At 40.7% G+C, this 27,467-nt stretch overlaps 2 protein-coding genes across 2 annotated transcripts in view; one reads left to right on the forward strand and one right to left on the reverse strand.

Annotated features, from left to right (window-relative positions):
* mRpL4 (mitochondrial ribosomal protein L4) overlaps window positions 1–12,601 on the reverse strand; it is a 31,541-nt gene extending 18,940 nt beyond the window's left edge. The window contains exons 1-4 of the mRNA XM_080284081.1: window positions 12,350–12,601; window positions 7,084–7,181; window positions 4,941–5,103; window positions 431–528 (exon numbers count right to left, since the gene is read on the reverse strand). Of these exons, the coding sequence (XP_080140207.1) occupies window positions 431–528; window positions 4,941–5,103; window positions 7,084–7,181; window positions 12,350–12,400 (410 nt within the window). The 5' untranslated portion in view covers window positions 12,401–12,601. The remainder of the gene's footprint in view (window positions 1–430; window positions 529–4,940; window positions 5,104–7,083; window positions 7,182–12,349) is intronic.
* Window positions 12,602–13,322: 721 nt separating this feature from the next.
* LOC145414700 (thiamine transporter 1-like) overlaps window positions 13,323–27,467 on the forward strand; it is a 65,830-nt gene continuing 51,685 nt past the window's right edge. The window contains exon 1 of the mRNA XM_080284223.1: window positions 13,323–13,498. The gene's annotated coding sequence lies outside the window, so the exon portion shown is untranslated. The remainder of the gene's footprint in view (window positions 13,499–27,467) is intronic.

Here is a 27,467-nt window from a genome sequence, read left to right on the forward strand (position 1 = left end):
CAAAGTATGCCCACTCCAATGGGCCACGCTTCCATTCACTCATCATTCAAGCCCCCGGAATCCTGGCTCTATCTGGTACACCAAAAACTTTTACCATATTCTGTAGCTTCACATAAATGTATCTGATAGAGTCAATCCAAACGCTGTCACATTAAAAAGAGGTGCCAAATCCCTGATCAAGCACTTTTCTGCAAAAAGTTCATCCAGCCAGCTCGATTTCTTGTCAGTCCCCTAGCCTCACCGACTTCCACACCTCTCCTCCTCACACACTCATTCACCATATCCCTCCACCTTCTTCTTGGCCTACCTCGCCTCCTCCCTCATTCAAATTTGCTCAGAGATATTTTTTTCACCACTCTATTGTTATCCATTCTCTCCACTCGTGCTTTTACAAACAGTCTTTACTTCATCCAATGTTTTGCTGTCTTACCTTATAGAGCCATGCCTTGCTCTTCCAGTGCCTTTCTGAGGCCATGGTTTCTTCCCACCTCCTCGAACCTCAGATCGATGTTTAGTATGGGCTCTGTTCTGTTTAAGTAAGTGATTGATAATATGTTACAGCTAACTCTTCACTGCAGGATACAGAAGAATAAACAGCTTGGTTACATTAACCATGACTTGTAGACCAAAGAAAAGCATTACCTTGGATGTTAATGTTAAGTATACATCAAGAGGATATTCTGATCAGAACCCAACCCAAAGCTCTCTATTTTCCCCAAATATCCCCACTACAAATACACCACCACTTTCCCACAGTTATGCCAACACACACTTGCTCCTTTTCTCTGTTGCATAACCACAAAAGATTTTAAAGTATTTTAAAATGATGTTTGGCTTATTACACTGACTACTGAAGGAAGGGCTTGGTGGGAAGGGAGACTGGCTTCAGAGCCCAAAAGGAAAAGCTCTTGTGCTCATTGTGTGCATTTGTTTACCCATTCTGTGAGAAGATTTTCACAGAAATAGACAGGTTTTGTGTGACTCCTTATCATTTCACCTTTCCTCAATGGTGGCTTCTCATGACACACAATTATTTCCTGGACTCTAGCAGCAGGGATGCTACTACAGTCATTCACCATCACACCTTGAGAGACGACTTGGTGTGCATTCACATCTCAATTTTTTCCTTGTTACAGGAGATGGCTGCTCACAATTTTTATGGTATCCATTGCTGTTTCTGCCATCATCTTGGAATCTTCATTCACAACCAATCATCTTTATCTCCTCCCAGCCAGGAAAGAGCTTTAAGTCAGCCATTAAGTCTCATTAACTCTCCTCCTCTTACTGACTCCCTTCAACCTCTGTCTCTTCGCCGCACTGTTGCATCTTTATCTCTTTTCTATCGCTACTTTAATGGTCACTGCTCCTCTGAACTGTCTGCTTGCATTCCTCCACCTCTACGACGGGCGCGTAGCACCCGTCTGGCAGCAAACTCTCATCCCTTTTCTGTCCAACTCTCTAATGCAAGAGTTAACTGTTACTCCCTGTCTTTCATTTATGCAACAGGTCAGCTCTGGAACTGTTTCCCTCTGTCTGTATTTCCTGCTGCCTATGATCTCCAGTCTTTCAAACGTAGTGTGTCCAGGCATCTCAAAATGATCGGATCTTGAATTTGGCTCTCTATTGTATTTTGTTTTTCTCTTGGAGGGAACTGTTACTGCGGGCTCATGGCCTTTGGTTCCTTCTTCCTCGCATTTAAAAAAAAAAAAAAAAAAAAAAAAAAAAAAAAAAAAAAAAGGGGGGGGGGCCCAAAATTTCACACTACTGTACACAGCTAAGTCATGGGCTTGGATGTGCATTTGCAGTGATATTATAGCATACTGTGCTGAATGTAGATGTGCTGGGGCTTTATGTAAATATGTATATATTTACGTACATATATTACCTATCTATCTATCTATCTATCTATCAAGAGAGAGAGAGAGAGAGAGAGCCTTCGCATTCACAAATATTCGCACATTTTTTCAATATTTGCATTTGCATTCACATGTTGTCATGTAAATATTTTGCAAATAGTAATAACGTAACTTTATTACCCAAGCTTACAGAATTTCAAGTAAAGGTTTAAATGCATGAGCTGAATGAGAGTTCTAGGCTAGTGCTGCCTACCAAGCAGTTGTGCCAAGCTAGCTAGGGCTGGTTACTGCATCAAGCAGTGTTGCCACAGAAAAGTCTGGATTTCTCAATATTTTCTGCCTAATGACAGATTTTCAGAATTTTTCATTAAAAAAATACCTGTACTCTAAATCTCAAGAAATTCTGAGAGAGATAGAGTGTCTTTGGGGGCTGGGGGAGTAGGGAGGGAGACTGCAGGGGCCAAATCTGGATAGCAGAACTGCTGGGGGATGACAGCCATCTAGTGCTCTGCCAGTAAGTCACGAATAATGAGCAATGCATGAGCAGGTGCACTGTCAGGGTGCAGCATCAAGGTTTTGTTTATCCAAGCCTGAGGCCTCTTCCTTCGCACTGCTTCCATCAAATGCTTTAGGACATCAAGTAAAACTCTTTATTGACCGTCTGACCACGTGGAACAAACTCAAGATGAATGACAACCTTCCAAACAAAAGAGACAATCAACACCACCATCACATTTGAGCAACTCTGAAGTGCTTTTTTTTAGTCATGTGACAATGTTCCAACCCACTGCAATGACTGTCTTTCTGTTTCAACATAGCTGTACACCCATGCTTCATCACCTGTTATAACATTTTTCAGAAAGATTTCATCAGCATACGTACAATCAAACAGCTCCTGACTGTGACACGGTTCTCTTTTTGCTTATCTGTTAGCAGATGTGGCACAAATTATGCAGCAACATGATGCATCTTAAGTTTTCCAGTTAAAATCATGTGGCACAAAGTTTTACAGGCACCTACTTTTTCGGAAATATCATGGACAGTCAAGCAACGATTTTCAAGGATCACAGCACACACTTTCTCGACGTGATCATCGTTTGTTGGCATGGAAGGGCGTCCAGATTTGGGATTGCTTCGGTGGATGTTCATCCCGATTTGAACCACTAATACCAATTGTGACACTGTGTATGGTTTCAAACAATCCTCCCCATACAGATGTTGCAACATTTGAAAATTCTCCATAAAAGTTTGACCCAATCTGAAACAATTTCATGCAAACACGTTGCTCTTCAAGATCCTTCATTGTTCAACTTGCAACAAATCGCCGAGTGCACTAAACACACATTTACTCAAGCACGTGTACCTCGATGACTAAGTGAAATGGCATGATGCAGCCAGTTAGGCCGCTACACAGTGCTTCTGTAGTGAGCAATCTACACCATCTTGTTAGTGCGCTATTTAAAAAGTTAGGTATGAGGGATATAATTTTGTGAAGCAAGGTGTATGGCCCTGTGCTGTGTGTAAAATGGTAGCTGGGGGAAATTCATCATGCTGGGAAATGAGGTTGCAAAATCCACTCATTTTCAAAACATTTTATGAAATCACTTAATAGTATGAATGTACAAGTTGTAACAGAAAGATAGGTAAACGATGCTGTCGTGTTGGAGGTTGACTGCAGCATGTGAGAAATTTCCAGTTTGGGACCTCTTGGGGTATTTGGGCTGTGGACAATAAAATGGATACTGTATTTACAGAATAGGGAGACAGCCACTTGGAATGTGAGAATGAATTCTTGTATCTGGAGGACAGGCAGGGTACAACAGAGGCCAGCTCCTTTGCTAGAAAGAGAAGTGGGTGGAAGAAATACTGGAAAATACTGCCTCTCTTGACAGTGAAGGGGATCTTCTTTAATGACGAGGGTATTCACTACAAAACGTGTGGAAGGGGCTCTTCTTTCAATGTGAGGATATTCACTTCAAAACATGTGTGAGAAGTGCTATGCTGTGTGGAAGTGAGACTTGGACAGTAAGAGAAGAGGGTGTATGCAGATTACAGTATACAAAAATGAGTATATTGATAGGGGGTCTCACCACTAACAAAACTGAAAATGATGTTCTGTGCGTAGTGAGACCCGGCATAAAGTCATGCAAACTGGTAGGTTGACATGGTCTGGATATACTGACCAGGAAAAGGAGGAGGAATGGCTGAGGAGGGTCACAAGTGTGAATATGGAGGAAAGAACCAATTTTTTCTTTTTTTTATTATTATTTGTTTATCTGTTTTAATGAGAAAGACTTAAGATGAGGTTCTGTGCATCAACATAAGAGCTAGAGGAATGAGCAGGAATATGGTTCAGGAATGTGGCACATGAGGAGCTGCCAATGGTTGGAAAAACCTACATATGCCAACATGGTTAAAAATTTTTAAACGTAAATGCAAAAAGAGCCCCTACTTTACTTATAAGGTAGCCAACAGTATTTGCAGACTGTTACTGAATAATGAAAAACAACTGCAGTGTGTAAATACATGCTGTACAGGAAATGCTCAATACTATGAATCAATATTAGTACAACAGACCCTCGATTTAATGTACCTCGATAAACTGGATATCAGATTCAACAGACATTATGACACCAATGGACTTCCGTCAGCTATTACGAGCAAAATTTGTTAAATGGGGCTCAGTACATGCGTCTGCTACCCCTTTAACTCCAACTTGGCCTGAAATTGCCCTCTCCCCATCATGACCGCTGAGATTACAAACTTTACTAATACTGTACTAGTCATGAAGAAGTGTAATGACAAGGATGTGAAATAAACTGTAAAAGGGTGAAATTATGGGCCACATTAGTGTAAAATGGGTATAGTTTTAATTTTCTGTACTCGAAAATGCTACTGTACTCTTATCTTTAAACACCTGCTTGAAATTCCACCTCTGGTTGAGTGGGGGAGGGGACCTATGGATATAATGAATTATCGACTTTATCGGGTCAGGCTTCCCCCAAACAAGTCTGTTATAAGGTGGGTCTACTGTATATATTTAATAATGATGAAACAGTATTTTCACTGCAAAATTAAACTCACCACCATGCGGTACTTTTGCTGCCACACCACATTCTCGTGAATTATGTCGAGTCGGGGGAAGGCAGCAAATATCTGCGGGTGAAGATCTATCAGTCTAGTGTGAGGATCTGCTGCACTGCTGTCCAGAGTTTCCACCCATGCCTCTCGGTACTCCAGCACTCGCCTGGAGTCAGTGTATCCAGTGAGAAAGGGCAAACACTTATTTCCTCTACATTAAAATCTTTAACCTTTTGTACATCATGTGGGGTCAGATTGACCCCAGCACATTTTTTAAAATGATGCCATTCAGCCACTTACTGTTTTAGAAATCTGGCAAACCATGACTTTGATTGTCTTTGGCCAGTGTATAAGCACGCAACATTTGAGTGGAAAGACTCTTATAGTTCAGGAGTTAGGATGGCACAAACCTCACTGAGGGTCGTTTGGCACCCCACCTGGCATTCCATGCACCTTTGTTTTGTTTTTTTTTCTTTTTTAAATTCTAAACATTACTGATCATGTCACTGAAAGTTGAGATGTTCTACAGTCTGTGAGGGAAAATCGAAGAAGATAATGAACCTGCAGTGATTTATCTGATGTTAAAATCATTCAGGGCTTTTCTGATTATAAATACAGTATGTCAAACTTGTTTATGTTTATGTTTACTTGATTTGCAAATCATTCATGGACCCTCTGAATATAAATGTCAACCTTGTTCATGTTCTAACAAAGATTCAACTATATTTTTTGCATCATTTTATTTTCCCCTAGGTAGCATAACTGATGATACATTTATTTACTATGATATGAGCATGCTGAATGAATAAGAATGATGTCTATCTATCTATCTATAGCCCGACGCCCTAATCCCGCAAAGGGTGGCCGTAGACGAAATGCCTCCAAGTCACTCTGTCACCCACCATTTGACTACCCTCCACCCAACTCACCCCCCTCCTCCCTCATATACCTCTCAACTCCATCCCTCCACCTCATCCTCGGTCTACCCCTCCCTCTCCCTCCCTCCACCTCACCTACATACACCCTCTTAGTCAGTCTTTCATTCTCTATTCTCTCCACATGTCCAAACCACCTCAGTGTATTTCTCCTAATCTTCTCAACCACATGATGTCACCTAAAAATATATGCCACACTATTCAATACATGTGCAACCTTTCAAAAATTTTGAAGAAAATTATAAAAATTTTACTTAAAAAAAATAAATAAATAAATAAAACATAAAATGGACACATGGTGGATTGGCTACATGTCCTGTGTCCTGGTGAACATGTCGTACAAAATTTAACATTTGTAACTTTGTGCCAATGGCAGAAATCCAAAAATGAAGTTGGGGTCTTTCAAGACCCCACATGGCATTCCTGGTTACGTTTTTTCACCTGGTGTACAGAGTTAACATACCCTGCTCCATCCCTGAGCTTACACAACAGCTACAGGACATTCTTCATCATCATCATGACAACTGACAATGGCAATGATGCTGTTTTATGTTATGGCTATTGCTCATTCTGAGCACTCTGTGGAGGGTGCTCTACAACAGGATGCCCTTCCTGAAATTAACCAATTACTCTTTGGTGAATTAATGAAAATGAGTGTGAACTTTAACCCACTAGACAACTGATATAAGTACAAAGGGATTTTCAAGTAATTCTGATGCAGTTTAAAATCACAATAACAGATTCGTTTACAAGCAACAAGGCTATTGTGATACAGAATATTAAAGAATAGATGATGACCTATGCCCATGGTTGCGTTTCAAATGCATGGCAAGGCTGTCAATCTTGCTGGTTCTTTAACTACTAAATCAGTAAACACATCTTCAGTCTTATGTAATATGACAGCATTAATACTTGGCTACAGCAACCACTGAAGCTGTGCTGCATAACTGTACTGCCTATGGATTTAATAGATTTTAGAATAATAAAAAAAAAAAAAGTATGGTACATTAACATAGTTAACAAAACCACACATAATACTGATCTTGAATTTGGCTCTCTGTTCTTTTTATTTTGTTATTTCTTGGAGGGAACAAGAAGATGGCTCCTGGCCTTTGGTTCCTTCTTTCTTCCATAAAGAAAAAAAAAAATAAGGTTTAACAAATGAAGGAAAATAACAAAAATAGGGAAATTTGAAGTGGAAATGAACTTACCTATCACAATTATAACTGTCATCTAAAACTAATGGCGAAGTGGTACTCTTAGGAACAACTGCAGCCTCACACACCCTTCGTGAAGTTGTGGATATTGCCTGAAATGATTAATACAGAAGTTTATTAGTACCTGTACTGTTTAACATTTACACATTACAGTACTTGACAGCCACAATGCTCGCACTGTACAGTTCACAGCAGTGAATAATAAAGAGCCATAAATGTTAGCTTAGTTGACCTAGGCTATGTTGGTTAATACTGAAACCCTTGTTTTTCTGATGGTTGTATGGTTGCTGATGTGATTATTTGAATACTGTCATCCATTCCACATGGAGAGACAGGCTGATGAATGAGGATATAAAGGAGCGTTGTGGTGTGGATGTGGATGTGATAGGAAGCGTTAGGAGGAACACACTGAGGTGGTTTGGCCATGTGGAGAGGATGGAGGGTGAAAGACTGACGAAGAGAATGTATGAGTGAGGTGGAGGGGGGAAGAGGGAGGGGGAGGCCGAGGATGAGATGGAGGGATGGGGTGGAGAGGTATATGAGAGAGGGGGGTGTGAGTTGGGAGCAGGGCAGTGAAATGGTGGGGGACAGGGAGACTTGGAGGCGATTTGTTTGTGGCCACCCCAAATGGGATTGAGGCGTCTGGCAATAAATAGATAGACAGACAGATTCCTATTGAAAAACCCACACTGTTTATGGAAGCTTGAGGACTGCATTAAGAAAAAATATAAATACAGTACTGTATATGATCTGCAATAGAAACGGACATCATTCATTCATTCATTCATTGCCAGACGCCATGTATCCCAGACGGGGTGGCCAATGGCTTAGAGTTAATGTTTTACAGGGAGGGGCACTAATCCTCCACCAACCCCACTTGACATGTAGGGATGCCAACAGCATCTGGACGGACATCAAATTTCAACAAATCACACTAAAAACTACTGAAAAACCCGAGGTGTAATTGCTATGTGACCCAATCCACAAACTTATAAAAAAAATTCATAGCTAAATATGTAGCATGCACTGCATATGTTCTGCTTGAGAAGAAAAACTTCAATTTGTGGTACCGGTATTCTGATGATATGGGCCGCCACTGACATTTTGTAATATGTTTATGCTGCATGTTCAAGATATAGCATGTGTCTAGTGTGGGTTCCTATTGTAGGTGTAGTATTTGTGTGTAGGGGCTGAGTTATGGTAACTGCAGTGTGAGTTGGGTGGTTGTTGGAGAAAGCGAAGTAAAGGTAATGATGGAGGAAGATGCCATGAGGCACTTAGCCACTGTGTTCATCTTTGCATCTTAGGCCATGAGCCTGTGGTGATTTTCCACCCAATATCCTGCAATACAAGGCCAACACATTACCCAGGTTACCAGAGTTCCTTCTCTACGTGTTAACCTAGGTACAGTACTCATTTAGGGTGGATGAACACCTGAATAGAATAACAACAGCTCCTTGCACCAGGATTCAAACCTTGCTGCTAACGGACCAGCTCCACAGTCAGTAATGCTGATCACTCAGCCACCCTGGTGGTGTTGTTGGAGGGGGTAGAGAGATTTGTGTTTGGTGTGACAGGAGAAGTATTTGTGGATGTGTTGCACCTGTCATACTCATGTGCTGTGGTGCTGTCTGATGTCTGGAAGTGTACTACATGTGGTGTGGATCCATTCTCTACAAGAATTACATTAAATAGATCCATGTGTTCATCTAGTGTTTGTGATGGTTAGGGAGTACACTAGCCAGATGTATCATCTTTGGGGTCCTGAACTGCTCTCAATGTCTCTTGCAAGTGTTAAGGAGAAGAGAAATGGCAGCTGGAGAGTCATTTCCCATGTGAAAATATGGCACAAGGAGCAGCTGCCCCCTGGTGAGAGACAGCAACCCACCACGCAGGACTGGGGTCCTCCTCCGATGAAATAGGGTAGGATGAAGCGGTCTGGCTCCCTGGCAAAAGTTGCATCTGCTTCTCTCAACCCAAGGTAATCATGCCACCACATGTAGGCTCCCCTAAAGCACCTAACATGTCAAATATCTTCCCAGTGGAAATGTCATCTCGAATGTCCAGAATAAAATCTGATATGTAGATAGCTACTGCTGATATTCTTAACAAACAATGCTAAATAATCCAACTTCTTAAAAAAAAAAAAAAAAAAAAAAAAAAAAAATCAGGCCATAATATTCAACTGCCTAAAACAGGGGCTAGTCCATGTTCTACTTATAACCCACAATTAAAAAAAAAAAAAAAAAAAAAAAAAAAAGGAACAAAATCAAAGGCAACACACACACACACTAATGCCAGCTTAAGTTTACAAGTCCACCCTCAAAACTATCTAAATATTACTGTTGCTATAGATGGCATTTAGTCATCTGATTCACTTTTCTCCAATGAATTTAACTTTGCAAATAAAGAGGAGAGAAGCTATGCATATGTGCATGCCTTCCCTCTGCCAGCCAGCAGCCAGCATTTCCTGCAATGTTCCAATGGGGAACTACAGCAACTAAGGTATGTCCCTCCAATCGTGATAGTTGGGCAAATCAGTCATGGATCTTGCCATGAATTCTCACCAGTAACTGAGATGCCTCTAATGGCATTAACTGGGCAAATCAGTCATGAATTTTTGTCATAAGAAATACAGGTTCCCTTTCTTCTTCCTGCATGAATTTTTAAATCACAGCAGCCATGGCAGGTTAGCGTAGCAGGTACCCTACTATTCTTCCGCATATTAACCGAGGACTTTTACACTTTAATCAGTAGATGTAATCGTATAGGGATAAGTTTAGGTACCGGTATGGTAACACGGGGTCTGGGTAAATTAGTGCCCAAAATGGCTTGTAATACTTTTTTCTTTTCTTTTTCTTGATGTGGGTTAGACATGAAAGGGTCGAGGTCAGGTAACACATACTCTGGGCAAGGTAATGCCTATATTGAAACCTAGGTATTCCCATGGTTTCTGATATGATTCAAGTGATTCTGGCTTCATTTTAGAAGGAAACTGCCAGTTTTTCACAGCTTCCTCCTCATCTTAAAACCCCTGATTCCCTATAGATCCCCCATTTTACCAGGGAAATAGGAAGGAAGTCCCTCAAAAACTGGTAACTTTCCAATGGAAATCTATCTATCTATCTATAGCCAGATGCCTTAATCCTGTTAGGGGTGGCCACAAACAAATCATCTCCATGTTGCTCTATCCCCTGCCATTTCACTGCCCTCAACCCAACTTACATCCCCCTCTCACATATACCTCTCCACTCCATCCCTCCATCTCATCGCGGTTTCCCCCTCCCCCCCCACCTTCTTTACATACACTCTACTAGTCAGCCTCTCACTCTCCATCCTCTCCACATGGCTAAACCACTTCAATGTGTTCTTAATCACATCCATATCCACACCACAATGCTCCTTCATTTTCTCAGTCTGTCTCTTCATGTAACTTGACATGTTCCTCTCAAATAACTTATTTCCACTGCTCTCACTCTTGACTTGTGTTCTTCCAACATGTCCAAGCTTTGCTTCCATATATTAGCATGAGGATCACAATACTGTTATGGAGTGACTTTACTTCCATGGTTGTTTCCCTATTTTTTATCACAGTTTTCAAGGACCCAGCAACTCTTCTTCCCTGCTGTATCCTTTCAAGCACTTCATCCTCAAAACTTTCATCCTCACTAATCACACTACTCAATGAAAATGAAGGTCAAAATCACCTGGAAGACATACAAAAACCATGGGAGAAACCTAGGTTTTGTTACAAAACGGGGAGAGTGGACTTGGATATTTCTACCGATGACAGTCAATACTGAAAAGGAGAGTCATCTGCTTTTTTATATAAAACAAGTGTTTCGCAGCTCTACACCTACTCCTACGGAGGGCTCACAGGTACCACCCTTAAATCAAAATAATTTACAGCATGGCATCAACCGAACAGAAAAGACAGATTGGGATGACATTTCCACTGCACAGATTCAGTTTCAATCATCTTGCAACTGCAACAGAAATGCTGAATGAATGGGAAATTTGTTTGCACAGCTGAATGTAGTGGTAGGTGGTGGTGACCATCATCCACTCACTTGATGTAGTGCTGCCTACTTCTTCCTTAGCCTTTATCATTCTTTTTCTGTGCCTGCGCTCCTCCCTTCCTATTTCTCCCATCTTTCATGTCACTTCTTATTGCTTTTCTTTCCATTACAGGTGGCTTTACATTGAGTGACAATCCAAATGGTTTCCTGTAAGCCAAGAAACCATTTACAACGCTGGGTGGTAACCATATAACCAAACCATAAGTGCTCCCTACGTGTCAACAAGTGGGTTGATGGAGGGTTTGTGCCCCTCCCTGTAAAACAAATAACTCAGAGTCAAATGGCTACCCCTTACGGGACTATGGCGTCTGGCAATAGATAGATAGATAGACAGCTGAATGTGCATTCTGCTGAGGAAACCACAATGTTGTGTGATATTTAAGTGTTCATTTGAGGGCCTTCCAATCCTCAAAACTGACAAATAGTTGCTTCAATGCCAAACAAACCCACTCAACCTATTCTGTGTAATGAAGGGGCAATAGTGACAATTATTAGGGGTGAAAACACATATCTTAAACATTTTAATCAACATGAAATTGAGATAAACCCACTGTGACCCAACTGCAACCATCCTGCCAAGTTTCACGGTGATCCTTACTGCAGTTTTGGGTGCACTAAACAGACACATCACTAGAATTACAGTAGCCTAAGTTAGGCTATATATCATTCATTCATTCATTCATTGCCAGACGCCATGTATCCCAGACAGGGTGGCCAAGGGCTTAGAGTTAATTGTTTTACAGGGAGGGGCACTAATCCTCCACCAACCCCACTTGACGTAGGGATTCTTGAAAATGAATGGTTGTCCACAAGGGTACTTATTTTTTTAATCAGATTAAGAAGGGGAAGTTTAGGTAATTATCCTGAACAACACTGACCCTGTGAGTATTTTTTAAATCAGATTAAGAAGGGGAAGTTTAGGTAATTATCCTGAACAACACTGACCCTGTGAGTTAGATTTGGCACAGTCAGGCTGGGTTAAGTAGGTTGGGCTTGCTAGAAATTAAATTGGTTAGGTACATTTCTCCACAAAACTGGTTGATACTTTACCTAACTTACAGGGGCAGTGTTATTCCAGATTAAAGAAATAAATAAAACTGTGAGAGTCAGCAGCAAGAACTTGAGACTAAAGATAGATATATGCAGGGGAAAAAAAAAAAAAAGCTGACAAATTTACTCACCCTAACAAAATATTGAAGAGCCGGATACAATGATCTTAACTTCAGAGACATACCGTATATATGATGACGACCACACGATTAACCTAAACTTTAGCCTCCCACACTGTACTGAGGTTTCATCGATAACTTTTCTTCTTTCATTTAATATCTTGTGCTAAGAGGCTTGTTTACAAACTGTACATGGCATGTAGGCTCCTCGGAATTCTCCGATGCCAATGATTCTATTTAATATGATATCTTTAAGTACTTGACTGACCCATGCAACTGCTTAAGCATATTATTGTGGGCATTAAATATCTGCCTTACCGAAAACCTTTGGACATATCATATATTTCGACAGTATGCAAGATAACTTTTTGGCAACCAACTTATCTCTATTACGATTCGAGGTTTATGGTTATTGATGAAGGCAGATTACCGCCATCTTACTTCACTACCATAACGAAACTTGCAAATATCTTTGGCTTGATTTCACTGCGTTGTTATATTGAATGATATACTTCAGTGTGTATCTTAATAAATGTTTATTTATCACCAAAGCTTAATGTACCAGTACAGTAATCTGAAATGAATTGAAATATTTATTGTTGTTAAAGGTACAGAGTGCTAATACAACAAAAGAAGGTGGTGGGTCGTGCCACCTCAAAGCTTACCTTGCGCTGGCAATATGTGGTCTACTACTTCATTATAGAAGGAAAACAGAATGATGTTTTTGCTAAGTTTTTGGGAAATGAGGTACCTTGAAAAAATGCAAAAAAAAAAAAAAAATGCATATCGCTAGTCTTAGAGGGATATACAATACTGATTTATGGACGAAAATGTACATTAATTGACGTTTTTACATAGTAGGAAAATAGTAAATAAAGGGTATTAAAAATAATTTAACTATGTTAGCGAAATGAATCATCCGAAACTAAATTATAACGCAATATCAACAAAATTACAACAATGAATGTCCTCCGGCAGACGACACGCTATCGGAAGGTCACACATGTTCGTTCTCTAGTTTCGGTGTTCCTTTCCCTTTTTGTGATCTCCCAATGAAAGAAAATAGTAGAATACGATGGGATACAGCATCAGCTGGAGTGAATTAAGGAAACGTCATTACATTTAGGATGAAAGATCAATCGTTTTCATTTCTCCGGCAATGTAAGTTGTTTAGCTGGTACTTTTTGTACGTTTTTTTTTTTTTTTTAACAGCCACTGGTTTTTATTCGTCAGTTTTTTTAATAGTGCCCTAAAATATTACCTTCACAATATCTGTGCAGGTGTGCTGAATATTCCGTTTGGACGATTACAGAGCCCGCCAGATTTAAATGTCAAGCTACCAACCTTTATTTCATTTTTTTCAATCTGTGGGTTCGAATTCAGCATAAGTAGTGTAATACAGCCTCATTCACGTAAATGGCTTACACCCGAGCTGACTGCAACTTCCATTAATAACTCTATTCATATCTTTCTAAATCTCATGTTTTTCAATGAAAAACTGTTATTTCCCATTGTCCGTGAATATCCTGAATTTGTGCCTACGTTCAAGAAAGCAGTATACTTATAACATGTACAGTTACACATATAAATACTTGCTGTTCTCCACTCTATCCAACATTTATCAACACCCATTACGTTACTATTCTTTACAGTGCACTTCTCGCTTGTAAATATACGTCATAGCCTACGTCCCACACAACCTAGCCACAGTCGCTAACAGATGTACTAAAGCCACTAAGGAAAACGCTAGTGGGTACCAATGAAGGGCATTATAAAATAAATAAAAGTAGTGAAGATGAGAGAGAGAGAGAGAGAGAGAGAGAGAGAGAGAGGTATTCGTGGGTGTTTTGGCCATCATGCACACCGACCACACATAACCTACTGACAAGGCATGCGATGCCATCATCTTAGGCTGCTATGCTGTGCTCCTATACTGCTCTGATGCTACTTTTCTCTCCCGTATGTAATGTTTCTTATAAATTCCCTACATTTTATAACATGTACTATAAGTAATATTTGTTAAAGGGCGTGTGGCTAGACCCACGAATGTATAACCACTGACGGTAAATTACTGTATTTGCTGAAGAAGGTGTGTGGCAAGACCCACCACCTTCTTTTGTTGTATAAGAACTCTGTATACCTTCAGTCAGTCAGTCTTTCCAAGTACTCCACGGTTTACTCGTAATATTCTACTCCATCACTGTCCACTTGCTTTAGACCTGCCTGTATATTTGATAGTTTCTAAATATTCTGCCTTGCTTTGACTTAACCAAGGAGGATTCTGTACGCCTTTCATTCTTCTTCCTAAAAAAAAAGTTAAGAAGGCAGTAGTCATAAGTAATTTGTGATTACGTTATCTCCTATCTCGCTTAAACAAGGGTGATAAGAAAATACACACAGACACAGTAAATTACCCGTGGAACCATACAAATTGTGTGCCAGAACATTCCTAAGTTTAAAGAAATTTGTAAGAATGTAGCAACAGAGAGGATATTAAGAGCAAACACCAACGTTAAGGCCCCCCGCACACGGGCCACATTTCAGTGGACGGTGGCTGCCACTTTTTTGTGGCGAGAAATAAAACGCACGTGTTTCTATGGAAGCCCGCACATGAGCCAATTTTTAGTGGCAGCCGCAAAAAAACGGTAACCGGGACCATTTTACCCGCAACGCCACGGTGGATCGCCACTGGTGACCGATGATGGATGCAGTTAATTCAAATGGCAGCCCGCACACGGGCCACTTTGCGGTGGCACTGGCAGACGGACTGACGTTGTTGACTGTCCATTCCCTACCCAAGGTAATGTGTCTACGCCAGGTGCTTTCCCTACCCAAGGTCATCTTCCTTCCCAGGGTTACATGCGTACACAAGATCGTTCCCCCCAAAAAAGTTACACCACTCTACAAAGACGTTCAGAGTTTGAAGTTCGCGAAAGTCTAAAGTTTATACCAGGTAACGTTGGCAATGTGCCCTCCCCAGTGCCAGGCACAATGTCAGGTATTCCAAGCGAAGCTGAACAGTCTGATTCATTTAAATATTTTGTTTATTGGTATCATGTTGGTGGATTTTTCATAGCAGTGACACAGTTCTATCAGTGGTGCATGTTTTGTTAATATCAATATGTTTGCCACTAGGTTTCATCATTTTCAGAATAGCAAAACATTATGCCATTTTCTTAAACATCTGGGGAACGTATTTCTGTGTTATCAGTTTATATCAGTGTAATATCTTTACACTTGCAAAAATACGTCTCATTTATGTTATGAAATGTGGTTTACTCAAGTTTTCTCAATAAAATTTTTGCGCAACATGTATGTCTATCTATCTGTCTATTGCCAGATGCCTTAATCCCATACGGGGTGGCCACAAACAAATCGCCTCCACGTCACCGTCCCCCGCCATTTCACTGCCCTGCTCCCAATTCACACACCCCTCTCTCATATACCTCTCCACTCCATTCCTCCATCTCATCCTTGGCCTTCCCCTCCCTCTCTCCCCCTCCACCTCACTCACATACACTCTTCTCGTCAGTCTCTCACTCTCCATCCTCTCCACATGGCCAGACCACCTCAGTGTGTTTCTCCTAACACTTCCTATCACATCCACACCACAACGCTCCTTCACTTCCTCATTTGTTAGACTGTCTCTCCAGGTGACTCCACAGGCTCCTCTCATCTATCTCATTTCCACTGCTCTCACTCTTGACTTGTGTCCCTCCAACAAGGTCCAAGCTTCACTTCCATATGTTAGAGCTGATATCACAATACTGTCATGTAGTAACTTTTTCACTTCCATGCTCACTTTCCTGTGTCTTATCACTGCCTTCAAGGAACCAGCAACCTTTCTTCCTTGTTGTACCCCTTCAACCACTTCACCCTCCAAACTTCCATCCTTACTCATCACACTACCCAAGTACTTAAACGTACTCACATTTTCCATTTCTTTATCATCCAACCTCACTGTACATTCACTGACACCTCTCTCGAAGACCATAACTTTACTCTTCCCTACATTCACTTTTAGATTCCGTTTCTTACATACTCTCCCGAATTTATCCACCAAGCCTTGCAGCTCCCCTTCGTCTTCACATAACAACACAGTATCATCTGCAAACAGCAGTACAGGGAGTTTCCAAACACTGCCCTCTCTCATTAGGGCCACTCCAGCATCCACTACCCTACTCGGTTCCACGGAGTCTGACGCACTGTTTTTCCCCGCCGATGACAGGTGGATCTGGTAACACTGTTTGACGTACTCGGGCGGTGATTGGTGGATTTCCGTTGTGTTTGAATGTGCACCAAATTGACTTTGTATTCCAACCAAGGCCCTCATTGATTTATAGAATACCAGAATATACAGATACAAATTAAAGCAATTATATCTTTAATGATAAATATATGCCTTTTAAATTACTAGAGATAAACCTGAACGACAACGATAACAAACAGTAAGTAAAGTCGCGACTGGATGCATGCGGACAAGTCAGGGACTGTGGCGGGAATTCAGACGTTCATAGCAAGGTGTTTCCGAGGTCCTGTGAAGGCGCGAATGTTTTTCCCACCATTGCTACACAGTGTTACAGTCTACAGTCTTCACCATGACCTTCATTACCTCATTTGCTAATATACAACCTTACCCTAGATATGCTTAGCTTAGTTTCTAATAATTATGATTTGTGTAAGCACACACACACACACACACACACCTCACTGAGGCCAATACATGCTATTCTATTCTCAATATATATAGTGTACTGTACATACACATTTTCATTACCTTCATAGGTAACAGTAGCTTTAAAAATCTGCAAATGTTTGTATTCATAGTCAGATTCAGTAGAATTATTTCTTACATGAATAAGTTTGGTGTTTGATTTTCCCTAACATTGTCGTATCATAAGAGACAGACATACAGACAGACACCCTATCCCTGGTCACAGTCCATCCTCAAGCATGTATCTCTGCCCCCTCGACAAAGAGCCGGGAAAGTAATGGATTACATCATTATAGAATGAACCGAATTTTTGTTAATGGTGGAAGAAAGGAAAGTAAGATAAAAGCAAACTCCATAAGAAAATAATAGTTGAAATATGCTGCTGTAATAAAACCGCGAGCAGTATAAACGAAATCAAACATAATGAAATGAATTTAAATCAGTCGCTGACCTGTCCGCTTGCGTCCAGTCGCGACTTTACTTACTTTTTGTTATCATTGTCGTTCAGGTTTATCTCTAGTAATTTAAAAGGCACATATTTATCATTGAAGATATCATTGCTTTAATTTGTATCTGTATATTCTGGTATTCTATAGATCAATGAGGGCCTTGGTTGGAATACAAAGTCAATTTGGTGCACATTCAAACACAACGGAAATCCACCAATCACCACCCGAGTACGTCGCACAGTGTTACCAGATCCACCTGTCATCGGCGGGGAAAAACAGTGCGTCAGACTCCGTGGAACTGAGTATAGTACCTCTTTTATAACCCCATCTATATACAGACTGAACAGCCATGGAGACATGACACATCCCTGTTTCAACCCTTCAAATAGAAAAACTCACTCAGTTCACTATCCACACGCACTGCAGCCTTAGCATCATCATACATACTCTTCACAGCATTCAACAACTTCCCATCTATTCCATATATTCTTAATACTTTCCACAATCCTTGTCTGTCCACCCTGTCATAAGCTTTCTCTAAATTCATGAACGCCGCATACAACTTCTTTCTCTTCTCTAGAAACCTTTCCACTAAAGATCTAAGAATGAATATCTGATCTACACAACCTCCTCTCTTCTTAAAGCCTCCCTGTTCTCCAACTATTTCCTCTGTTAATTCCCTAACTCTGTCCATAAGTATCCTACCGTATACTTTTCTTATTACACTAAGAAGACAAATGCCTCTATGATTACCACATACTTTTCTTTCCATTTTTCCTTTGTACAAGGGAATAATTATACCTGACTTCCAATCCTCTGGGACTCTACCTTCCTCCCAGGCCAATCTACACATCTTCCACATCCATTCTACTACTATCTTTTCCCCATGCTTCAGCATTTCACCACACACTCCATCAATTCCTGGGGCCTTCCCCATTTTGACTTCATTGCTTCCACAACTTCCATCCTACTGATTTCCTCATGTCTTCTCATCTCCCTCCTTCTCCTAGCCATTACCCAGCCACTTATACTAGCTTTACTTTCATTCTTTATGTTCAACAGTTCATTAAAGTGTTCTCTCCATCTGCTCACTTTTTCTCCCTTTTTCAACTTGTAATTCGTTTCGTTTTTACCTTTCACTTCTCCACTAACTTCATTGCCACCCTGTCTGACTCTCTTTACCTCTTTCCAGACCATTTTCTTACGTTCCCTCCACTTGACACTCAAATTCCTTCCAAATTCCTCATCCACTCTCTTCTTATTCTCTCTCACTAATCTTTTCACCTCTCTTCCTTTCGCCATATAACTCTCTTCCGTCTCTCAACTTCTTCCACGCCCCTATTTTTCATCCATTCATTATATGCTTTAATCTTTTGTGCCACAGCCTGTCTCACCTCTTCATTCCACCATGCTGCTCCTTGCACGCCCTTTCGTCTTCTCTTCACCCTATACACCACCTCACAGGCTGCACATATTTCTTCTGTGAATATCTTGCACACACCTTCCACGTTCCATATCTGCTCCAGTTCATATTTACCCAATCGTTCCTCCACTTCTCTCTCATATTTGCCTTTTTCTCATCCTCTTGTAACCTTTCCACTCTCCTTACATCTATACTCCTTCCTCCCGCACTTCCGTTCTTCTATTTCTCCGTTATACTTGGACCTTGATTCTGACGTGTGCTGTATGTGCTTTTCTATATTTACCTTAAGATAACTGCAAGTCTCTATTCTGGTGGTACACACTTCCTCATGTTTGTGTTCAGACGTGAAACTGAAAGCCCAATTGTAGTCAGCAGGTCAACAAAAGAAGCACAGGTCATTCTAAAATAGTTTGTAACTTCTCTGGGTACGCTTTTAAGTCTTCAAATAGGGTATAAAATTGACCCCTGATAAGCCTATGGCTGATTATTGGATGCACCCAGTAGTTTCTTGTACTCTTTCTTTTCTTATTTTGAGGAGCACAGCGATGACACATGCCACCTCCTCGACATCCATAATGGAACTGCCTGTGATTGCCACGAAAAAGTGGCCCGTGTGCGGGATATCATAGCATCTCTCTCCACTTTTTAGTGGCGCCACGAATAAGTGGCAGCCACCGCCCACTGAAAAGTGACCCGTGTGCGGGGAGCCTAACTCTTGGTTCCGATGAACACCCGTGCTTTCGAAACGATGGAGGGTATTGTGCGATGCTCGACGTGTGTGTATTGAGAGAGAGAGAGAGAGAGAGAGAGAGAGAGAGCGCCAACGTCCCAAGCCCTGATTGATTGATATATTGAAATATTTGCTGTTGTAAAGGCGCAGTTCCACCGAGGCAACATTTTGGCGACATGTGGCATGCTACACTGTCGCATAGGCCAAGTGTGTTCCTTGCAGTTCAACACAAGGCAACATGTAGCATGCGACTGTGTGGCATGCAACAGGTGGCAACAAGTTGCCCGTAGAACGTGACGCATGCGGCAAGATTTAGCTTGTTGCCTATTGTTGCCCGCCTTCCCACCAGTCGCGGGAAGGATTCGATGTTGAAAGCAACAAGATGAAATGGTCTCCAGAAAAAAAATATATATATATATATATAGAAGAATATAGAAAACTTGTGGTTCTATGGGATATACGCTTGGAACAATACAAGAATAACCAGGCTAAACTAGATGCCCTGCGGGGATTTACCAAGAACACACACACATTCTCTCTCTCTCTCTCTCTCCGCCAGTCCTAATACTGTGCCAGCACTAGCAAGTCTTTCTTGTTACATTATTCTCTCTATCCTGTCTCTTGTTAAGCTAAGATACGATACTTCAGAAAATTTTTGCATTCGTGCCTTCCTCTTGACGGTGGGCACGCAGCACCCGTCTTTCTATACATTCACATCTTTATATATGTTATTCGGCAGTGTGTGTGTGTGTGTGTGTGTGTGTGTGTGTGTGTGTGTGTGTCTTTTACACGGTATCTACTTGTATGGTTTTTTGTTAAGCTCTGTCTATCTGCATATCTGTCTGTCTGTCTGTTTCATCGTGTTGACAACTGGCTCAGTTTTTGTTGAATCGGTGGAAAAGGTTTTGTGGCATTCAACATATACATTGGCATGTAGCATGCTACGTGAACAACGATGTTGACTTGTCGCAGTCAACATGTCTCCTGGTTGAATGCCGCATTCAACATGCATGTTGAAAGCCAGGCAAGTCGCATGCTGCATGTTGCTTGTGTTGCCCCGGTGGAATCGCGCCTTAAGGTATACAGAATGGGAATACATTTACAACAAAAGAAGGTGGTGGGTCTTGCCATATACCTTTTTCAGCAAATACAGTTATATACAATCTTTGAGTTATTAATTTTACAGGGAGGGGCACGAGCCCTCCACCAACCCTCTTGTTGACGCGTAGGGAACACGTATGGTTTGGTTATATGGTTACCACCCAGCGTTGTAAATGGTTTCTTGGCTTGCAGGAAACCATTTGGCTTGTCACTCACCTGTAAAGAAAAGCAATAAAAAGTGACAGGAAAGATGGGAGAAACAGGAAGAGAGGAGGGCAGGCACAGAAAAAGAATGATAAAGGCTAAGGAAGAAGTAGGCAGCACTACATCAAGTGAGTGGATGATGGTCGCCACCACCTACCACCAATCACTGGTTATAAATTCGTGGGTGTAGTAGCCACACGCCCGTTAGCAAATAGCAGATATATTATCATCATCATCATCCGGACCTCCTTTCCCGCCTTACGGCAGGGTAAGGAGTAGCAACGTCTAGACAGCCTAAGTTTGCCTATTCCAATGGGCCACGCTTCCATTCACTCATCATTCAAGCCCCCAGAATCCTCCATCTGATAGATATATGCTATAAAATGTAAAGGAATACGTCACTTTGATGGATATTCTTTGATCACATTCAAAATAGTCATTTTGTACTTAAATGGCCCTTCGTGCACTCGACCGGAGAATTTATCGTCACGTGATCTCCACTTACTTGCTGTCACTTTAACTCGGTAATATTCAGTGTCCTCAAGAGATACCCACACGAGATGAAATTTAATTATACGAAACTTGTGAAAGCCATGTTTGCTAAGGTCAGGAGGGTGGATGGAAGCCAAAGGGGATAGGGCATAGTGTCAGTGGGAAACTGAGAATGCACCAGTGACCTTGACCGCGCGCAGGGGTGTGAGTGAAAGTTTTTCGATCATGTAATGTCACAGGGACGTAGGTTGGTCTCTTATCTTTACAATATTCTGAACTACAGTAACGTGACCTTCGTCCCCTACGCTCCGAAGGGGGTGATGCGGAACCTGATACTTTAGTCCAGTTAGTATTGGTCGTGGTGGTGGTGGTGGGGAGGTAGTTGGGCAGGAATATTAGTCATGTATAGTTTACTGAATAGGCTATTTCTGAAATATCGATATTATTGTAGGTATTTAAGTGAACGCCGTATTTTATGAAGCTAAATGGGAGGGAGGGGGGGAGATTTAAGCCACTGACTGGGATGACGTCTTCTTTATTCTAATCCTGTGTTGTCTAGATAATTTAAGCCACTTAACTCCTTGAAACCGATGGCATTTTCTAACTGATTCTTGCTGCCTCCAGACGACTGTTAATTTTGGGGGAAAATTTCTAGTAAGGGAATGAAAAACGATCTCCACTTCTCCAGTAACCCCTTCACAAACTGATTTCTCTCCCTCAGCCGAAAAAAAAAAAAAATGCCTGAACGTAGCAAGAATTAATTTCAAAGGGCGTCATCGGACTTTTTTTTTTTTTTTTTTTTACGGAGGGGTTAAATATAGCCCTAGTTGAAAATTTATCATTAGATCCTTCCTAGCCTGAATAAAATAGTTTTGAGCGACCGTGATAAAAATGAAAATTGTGAGATATGTCGCATGCACGACGCTGTCACATAACGGTAGAAACTTTGATGTACTGTATGTTTCTAATCCACAAGCTAAATGGAAGCTAATATGTTTGCAGGACTAAACTGAGCTAAAATTGCATTTTTTTTTATTTTTTTTTCCGGTACGTGTTTATTTTTTAGATTTTTGTTCCAAGTTTGGTTTAACATTTCATTTATTTTTTGTCTCAACCTACTGACGTAGAGAGAGCATAGTCTGAATTCCTCTCTCCATCCGCCCCCCACCCCCTGCCTGTACGCATATAAGATGTGGCAGAGTACATGAGTGAGGTATGGGGAGTGAGTGACTTATGGTGTGTATATGAGCGAGGTATGGGGTATATGTGAGATGTATGTAAGAGCTATGGAGTGTATGTGAGCAAGGTATGGGGTGTACGTGAGCGAGGTATGGGGGTGTATGTGAGGGAGGTATGGGGTGTATGTGAGTGAGGTGTGGGGGTGTATGTGAGTGGGGCATGGCGATGTATGTGAGTGAGGTATGGGGGTGTATGTGAGTGAGGTATGGATGTATGTGAGGTACGGGGTGTATGTGGATGAGGTATGGCATGTATACCAGTGAGGTAAGGGGTGTACACAAAGTATGGGACGTATGGCACGGGCTTTGGTCTGACGTCACTTAGGGCTGCCAGACGTTCAACCCATACCAGGCTAACCCTGTCAGTACGATGACGTCTAACATTATACTCTTGCTACTGCCAGACGATTTTTTTCCAGCATAAAGAAGGGCTGTCGTGCTCAAGGAATTGTGTCTGAAAAGTCTCTCCCAAGCTGAAGGAAATCGTGTAAAAGTAGCAAGAACAAAATACGGGAAAAAATATGCTAGCGAGGCCATTAAATTAGCCTTGAATGACATCTCTTAGGTCTGCCATACATTCCATACCAGTCAATATATATATATATATATTCTTAATCAATTTTTACTGCCGTATGAACCGGTCTCCATGGAAATTAAATACTATCATGAATAATTTTTAGTCATTCACGTTATTATTACAAGGTCCCACAGAAGTTCAAAAGTATCATGAATTTTTGGTCTTAGTTTTCACTTTATTATTATAAGTCTTCACAACAGTTAAATATTACCATTAATAATATTTTGTTACTTTATTCACGTTTTTATTCCAAGTCATCATAGCAGTTAAATGTTACCATGATTATTTTTTTTATATTCACGTTATTATCACAGCTTTCTATAACAATCGTATATCATGAATAATTTCGTTCTGTCGCAATATTCACGTTATTATTTACAAGTCTCCACAGCAGTTAATAGCATGAATACTTGTGCATTGCCATATTCACTTTTTATTTTTTTTCCTCGATGTTTTGTTTGTGAAGGTTTTGGCAGCGGCGGTGTGAGTGAGGAAAAGGAGCACAATCAGGCAGTGTTAGACGCAAGTTCAAGAAGTTTAGGAATACTGCCCGAGTAACCCCTTCGCTACGACTCTCATAACATGCATGGGGATAACAAGAAGTAATGTGCAAAATAAGTCGATAAAGAAAAGGCGTTAGGAGATTATTTAAACATTCTCCTGTATGTTATTTCCCATCGTTGTGTGCATCATTAACATACTGGGTACGTGTGGATAACGAGAAGTAATGTGCAGAGCAAGTCGCTAAGGAAGAGGCGTTAGGAATTTACACATTAACATTCTCCTGTACCTTATTCCGGTCCCGGTTTATATAGTCGTAAATATCGACATAATTTATACCTGTAACACGCAAGATAATAACGAGGTGTAATGGCAGAATAAATCGCAACGTAAGCTGTGTTACGAAGTCATCAAAGCCACTTAGAATACGACCCTTACTCCTTCACCGCCACGGATCTCTCTTGCGCTGCGTGAAATCGTCTGATAGCAGCGGAAAAGAAAGTCAGTGGTAAAAAAAAAAAAAAGTGTGGTAGAAGCAAAAATTATGTAGATTGTAGGGAAACAAGAGAATCGTCTGGGGAATAAAATCGTCTGGCGGAACTGAGAATAAAATCGCTTGACGGATAAGGGAAGAAAGTCGCCTGACGGAAAAGGAAATTGAATCGTGTGAGGGAAAAAAAGAATAACATCGTCGGAAAGTACTTAGAATAAAATCGCCCGACTGAAAAGTGAACAAAATCGTCAGTAAGGGAAATAACATCGTCAGAAAAGGGAAGAAAGTCGTCTGGCGGTACTTAGAATAAAATCGCGTGACAGAAAAGGGAATAAGATCTTCGGTACAGCGAGTAAAATCGTCGGAAAAGGGAATAAAATCATCTGAATGTAGCAAGCTTATAACAGTACAGAGATTCTTAATACTAAAATGGACTTGTTTCTAACTTCTCTTAATAGAAACTGACATTTTTTTTTTTTTTTTGCCAATGACGCCATATTCTTGTCTATTCTAGCTAACTCCAGACAGTTAAATTAAACTTAGGAAAAGGGCACTCCTCCTGAAGGGTTTAGTAAAGGCTGCATGAAACCCCTCCAGTTATAAGGCAGGCATTCATGTCTGGTATGGAAGTGATTTATTTTTGGATATGGCAGGTAATTTATGCAGAGTACGTCAATGCATGAAGGATATATGACGTAGAATAGGAATGCAAGACGTAATAAGCAAAATAAATCACTTAGGAAAATGTGTTAGTTTCCATAACCGACAAGAATACAGGCCTAAGTCTCTCTCCCAAGCAAGATTACAAAATAAGTTCTCGGGATGAAGTTAATGTATGTAGTGCATCTTGCCATCCATTCCTGACGTCATTTCCTGTGAGGGGATATCCTTGGCAAAAGAACTCTCAGGCATTTTTCGTCCCTACTCAGCAAGAACCCCTCCTCCCATGACACCATCCTTATATCAATTCACGACCATGTACATCCTTGTTCTCGCTCTTTCTCCACCTTTTCTGTCAACTACCTCGCTCTCACCCTTTTCTAGTCAGTACTTGGTATTGTTGTGGCAGTGTGAGGTGAGGTGTAGTAAAGTGAAGTGTAGCAGTGTGTGACTTAGAAGTGTGCTACCTGTTAGTATGAGGTGTAACTGTGTGAGGAATGAGATGTTGCAGTGTGTGGTGTGGTAGTATGTGATGTGATGGCGTTCGGTGTAGCACTGTGTGATGTGGTAGTGTGAGCTCTAGCAGTGTGGGGTGTGATCGTGAAATGTGAAGTATGGTGGCGTGAGCTACGACTGAAATGTTACTGTGGTGTGGTGATATATGTGACTGAGGTGTAGCAATGTGTGGTGTGGTAGTGTGAGATGTGGCAATGTGACTTGTGGCAGTGCGAGGAATGGCAGTATTCATTGTGCAAAGTGTGCCAGGGTGAGTTGCGGTTGCGTCCTTAATTCGTCGTGATTTCCACTATCCTACATAACTATACATTGAGAACAGCTAGAATTATGAAGTCTCCGTAGAGCACAAGGCTACTAGCGTTGTATTTCTAGTGACACTGGAGATTTCCTAACACATTTTCTTTACGGGAGAGAATTATTCCGCATATAGCACCTCAGTATCCTCGTGTGTTATTATCTAATGAAAATTATGCCGATCTTAAAACGACAAAAAAGGTTAAGGTGCAATACAAAGTAATGTTGAGGTTTAATATGAAAATAAATAACTAAGGAAGGTGCTATGAAGCCTTGTATGTAGCTTATAATACGATCTACTCTTGCTAGATTAAAAACTCCCCCCTCCTCAGAAAAAAATATATATATATATATATATATATATATATATATATATATATATATATATATATATATATATATATAGTTTAGTTCAGATATAATCAGTAGTTTTAAAGAAATCTGTACGCGTCGAATTTTGCTCATATTTATTCAGCAGTGTATAGAAATATGTATCATATTTAGTCAAGATCTACTCAGTAGTTAGAGGACGTATGTGGGATACAGCCTACTATTTTCTTCCTCTTGATCATAAACACGCCCAGGGAACCGTATCTACTAGTCAAATTTCGTTCCAATTTAACCAGTAGCTGGACGAAATATGCAAATCGGGTTTACAGAATGAATGCTGTATACTGTATAAACTTTCTTGCAGTCGGTTAATTAAAATAAAAAAAAAAAAAAAACGCAGAACCCTTTCGCTACTACTTGTTCACCTAGGAATTATGTTAGGACCAGCTGTAGACATTTCTGATGATTAAGATAAACCCTGTCAGCCCAAATGTTAAACACACACGCGCACACACACACACACACACACACACACACACACACACACACACACACACACACACACACACACACACACACACACACACACACACAATACTAGTATTTTTTCCATAGTTTGAAGAAATGTGACGTCAGAGGTATTTCCTGGCCTCCTTACTTATTTTCCTTCTATATCATCCATCCGTCCAGCTAAAATCCTATATTTGCTCCATCAGGAGCGTAGGGACCCGGGGCTAGGCCGTGTTAGTTCAGACAATTTCCTTCCTCTCCCGTATAACTGTCCTCCCCTTTTAAGTATTGCCTTTCCCCTGTATTATTTCTCACCTGTGTATTGTTATTTCCTGTCATCCGTTTTGTATTCTTAATTTTCTATTTTCTTTATTTTCGTTCAAAGTTGTTACACCTTTAATAATTTATCATCTTCCTTCCTAATACTTTCCTCTCCATCATCATTTTTGTTACATCTTAATATAATCTTGACATTTTTTTTCGTTAGTATTTTTTTCGTTATTATTTCCCTCTTTTTCTACCATTTTTATATTCCTTTTCTGCCTTTTTTCTTCCTTGCCTTCTTATGTAAAATGCTCTTATTTTTACTTTCATTATATGCTATACAGGTACATTTTTCTTTAATTATTCTCTGTCTGTCTGCCTGTCTGTCTGTCTGTCTGTCTCTCTCTTTCTCTCTCTCTCTCTCTCTCTCTCTCTCTCTCTCTCTCTCTTACTTTAAATTCTGTTGGCTTTATTTATTTATATATTTTTCCTTTTTGATACGCAAGACCTTGAAATTGCGAGAAGGATAAGAGTGAGGGGCAGGGAGAGACATTTCGTCATTGATGTCCATTAGAGAGACAGAGAGAGAAAGACGCCGGCACATGAACAGAAAGGGGGATCGAACCCTGAGATG

The sequence above is a fragment of the Coenobita brevimanus genome, chromosome 100 (assembly GCF_032717465.1).
Source record: "Coenobita brevimanus isolate Jiangsu-jjx chromosome 100, ASM3271746v2, whole genome shotgun sequence".
Taxonomy (NCBI): domain Eukaryota; kingdom Metazoa; phylum Arthropoda; class Malacostraca; order Decapoda; family Coenobitidae; genus Coenobita; species Coenobita brevimanus.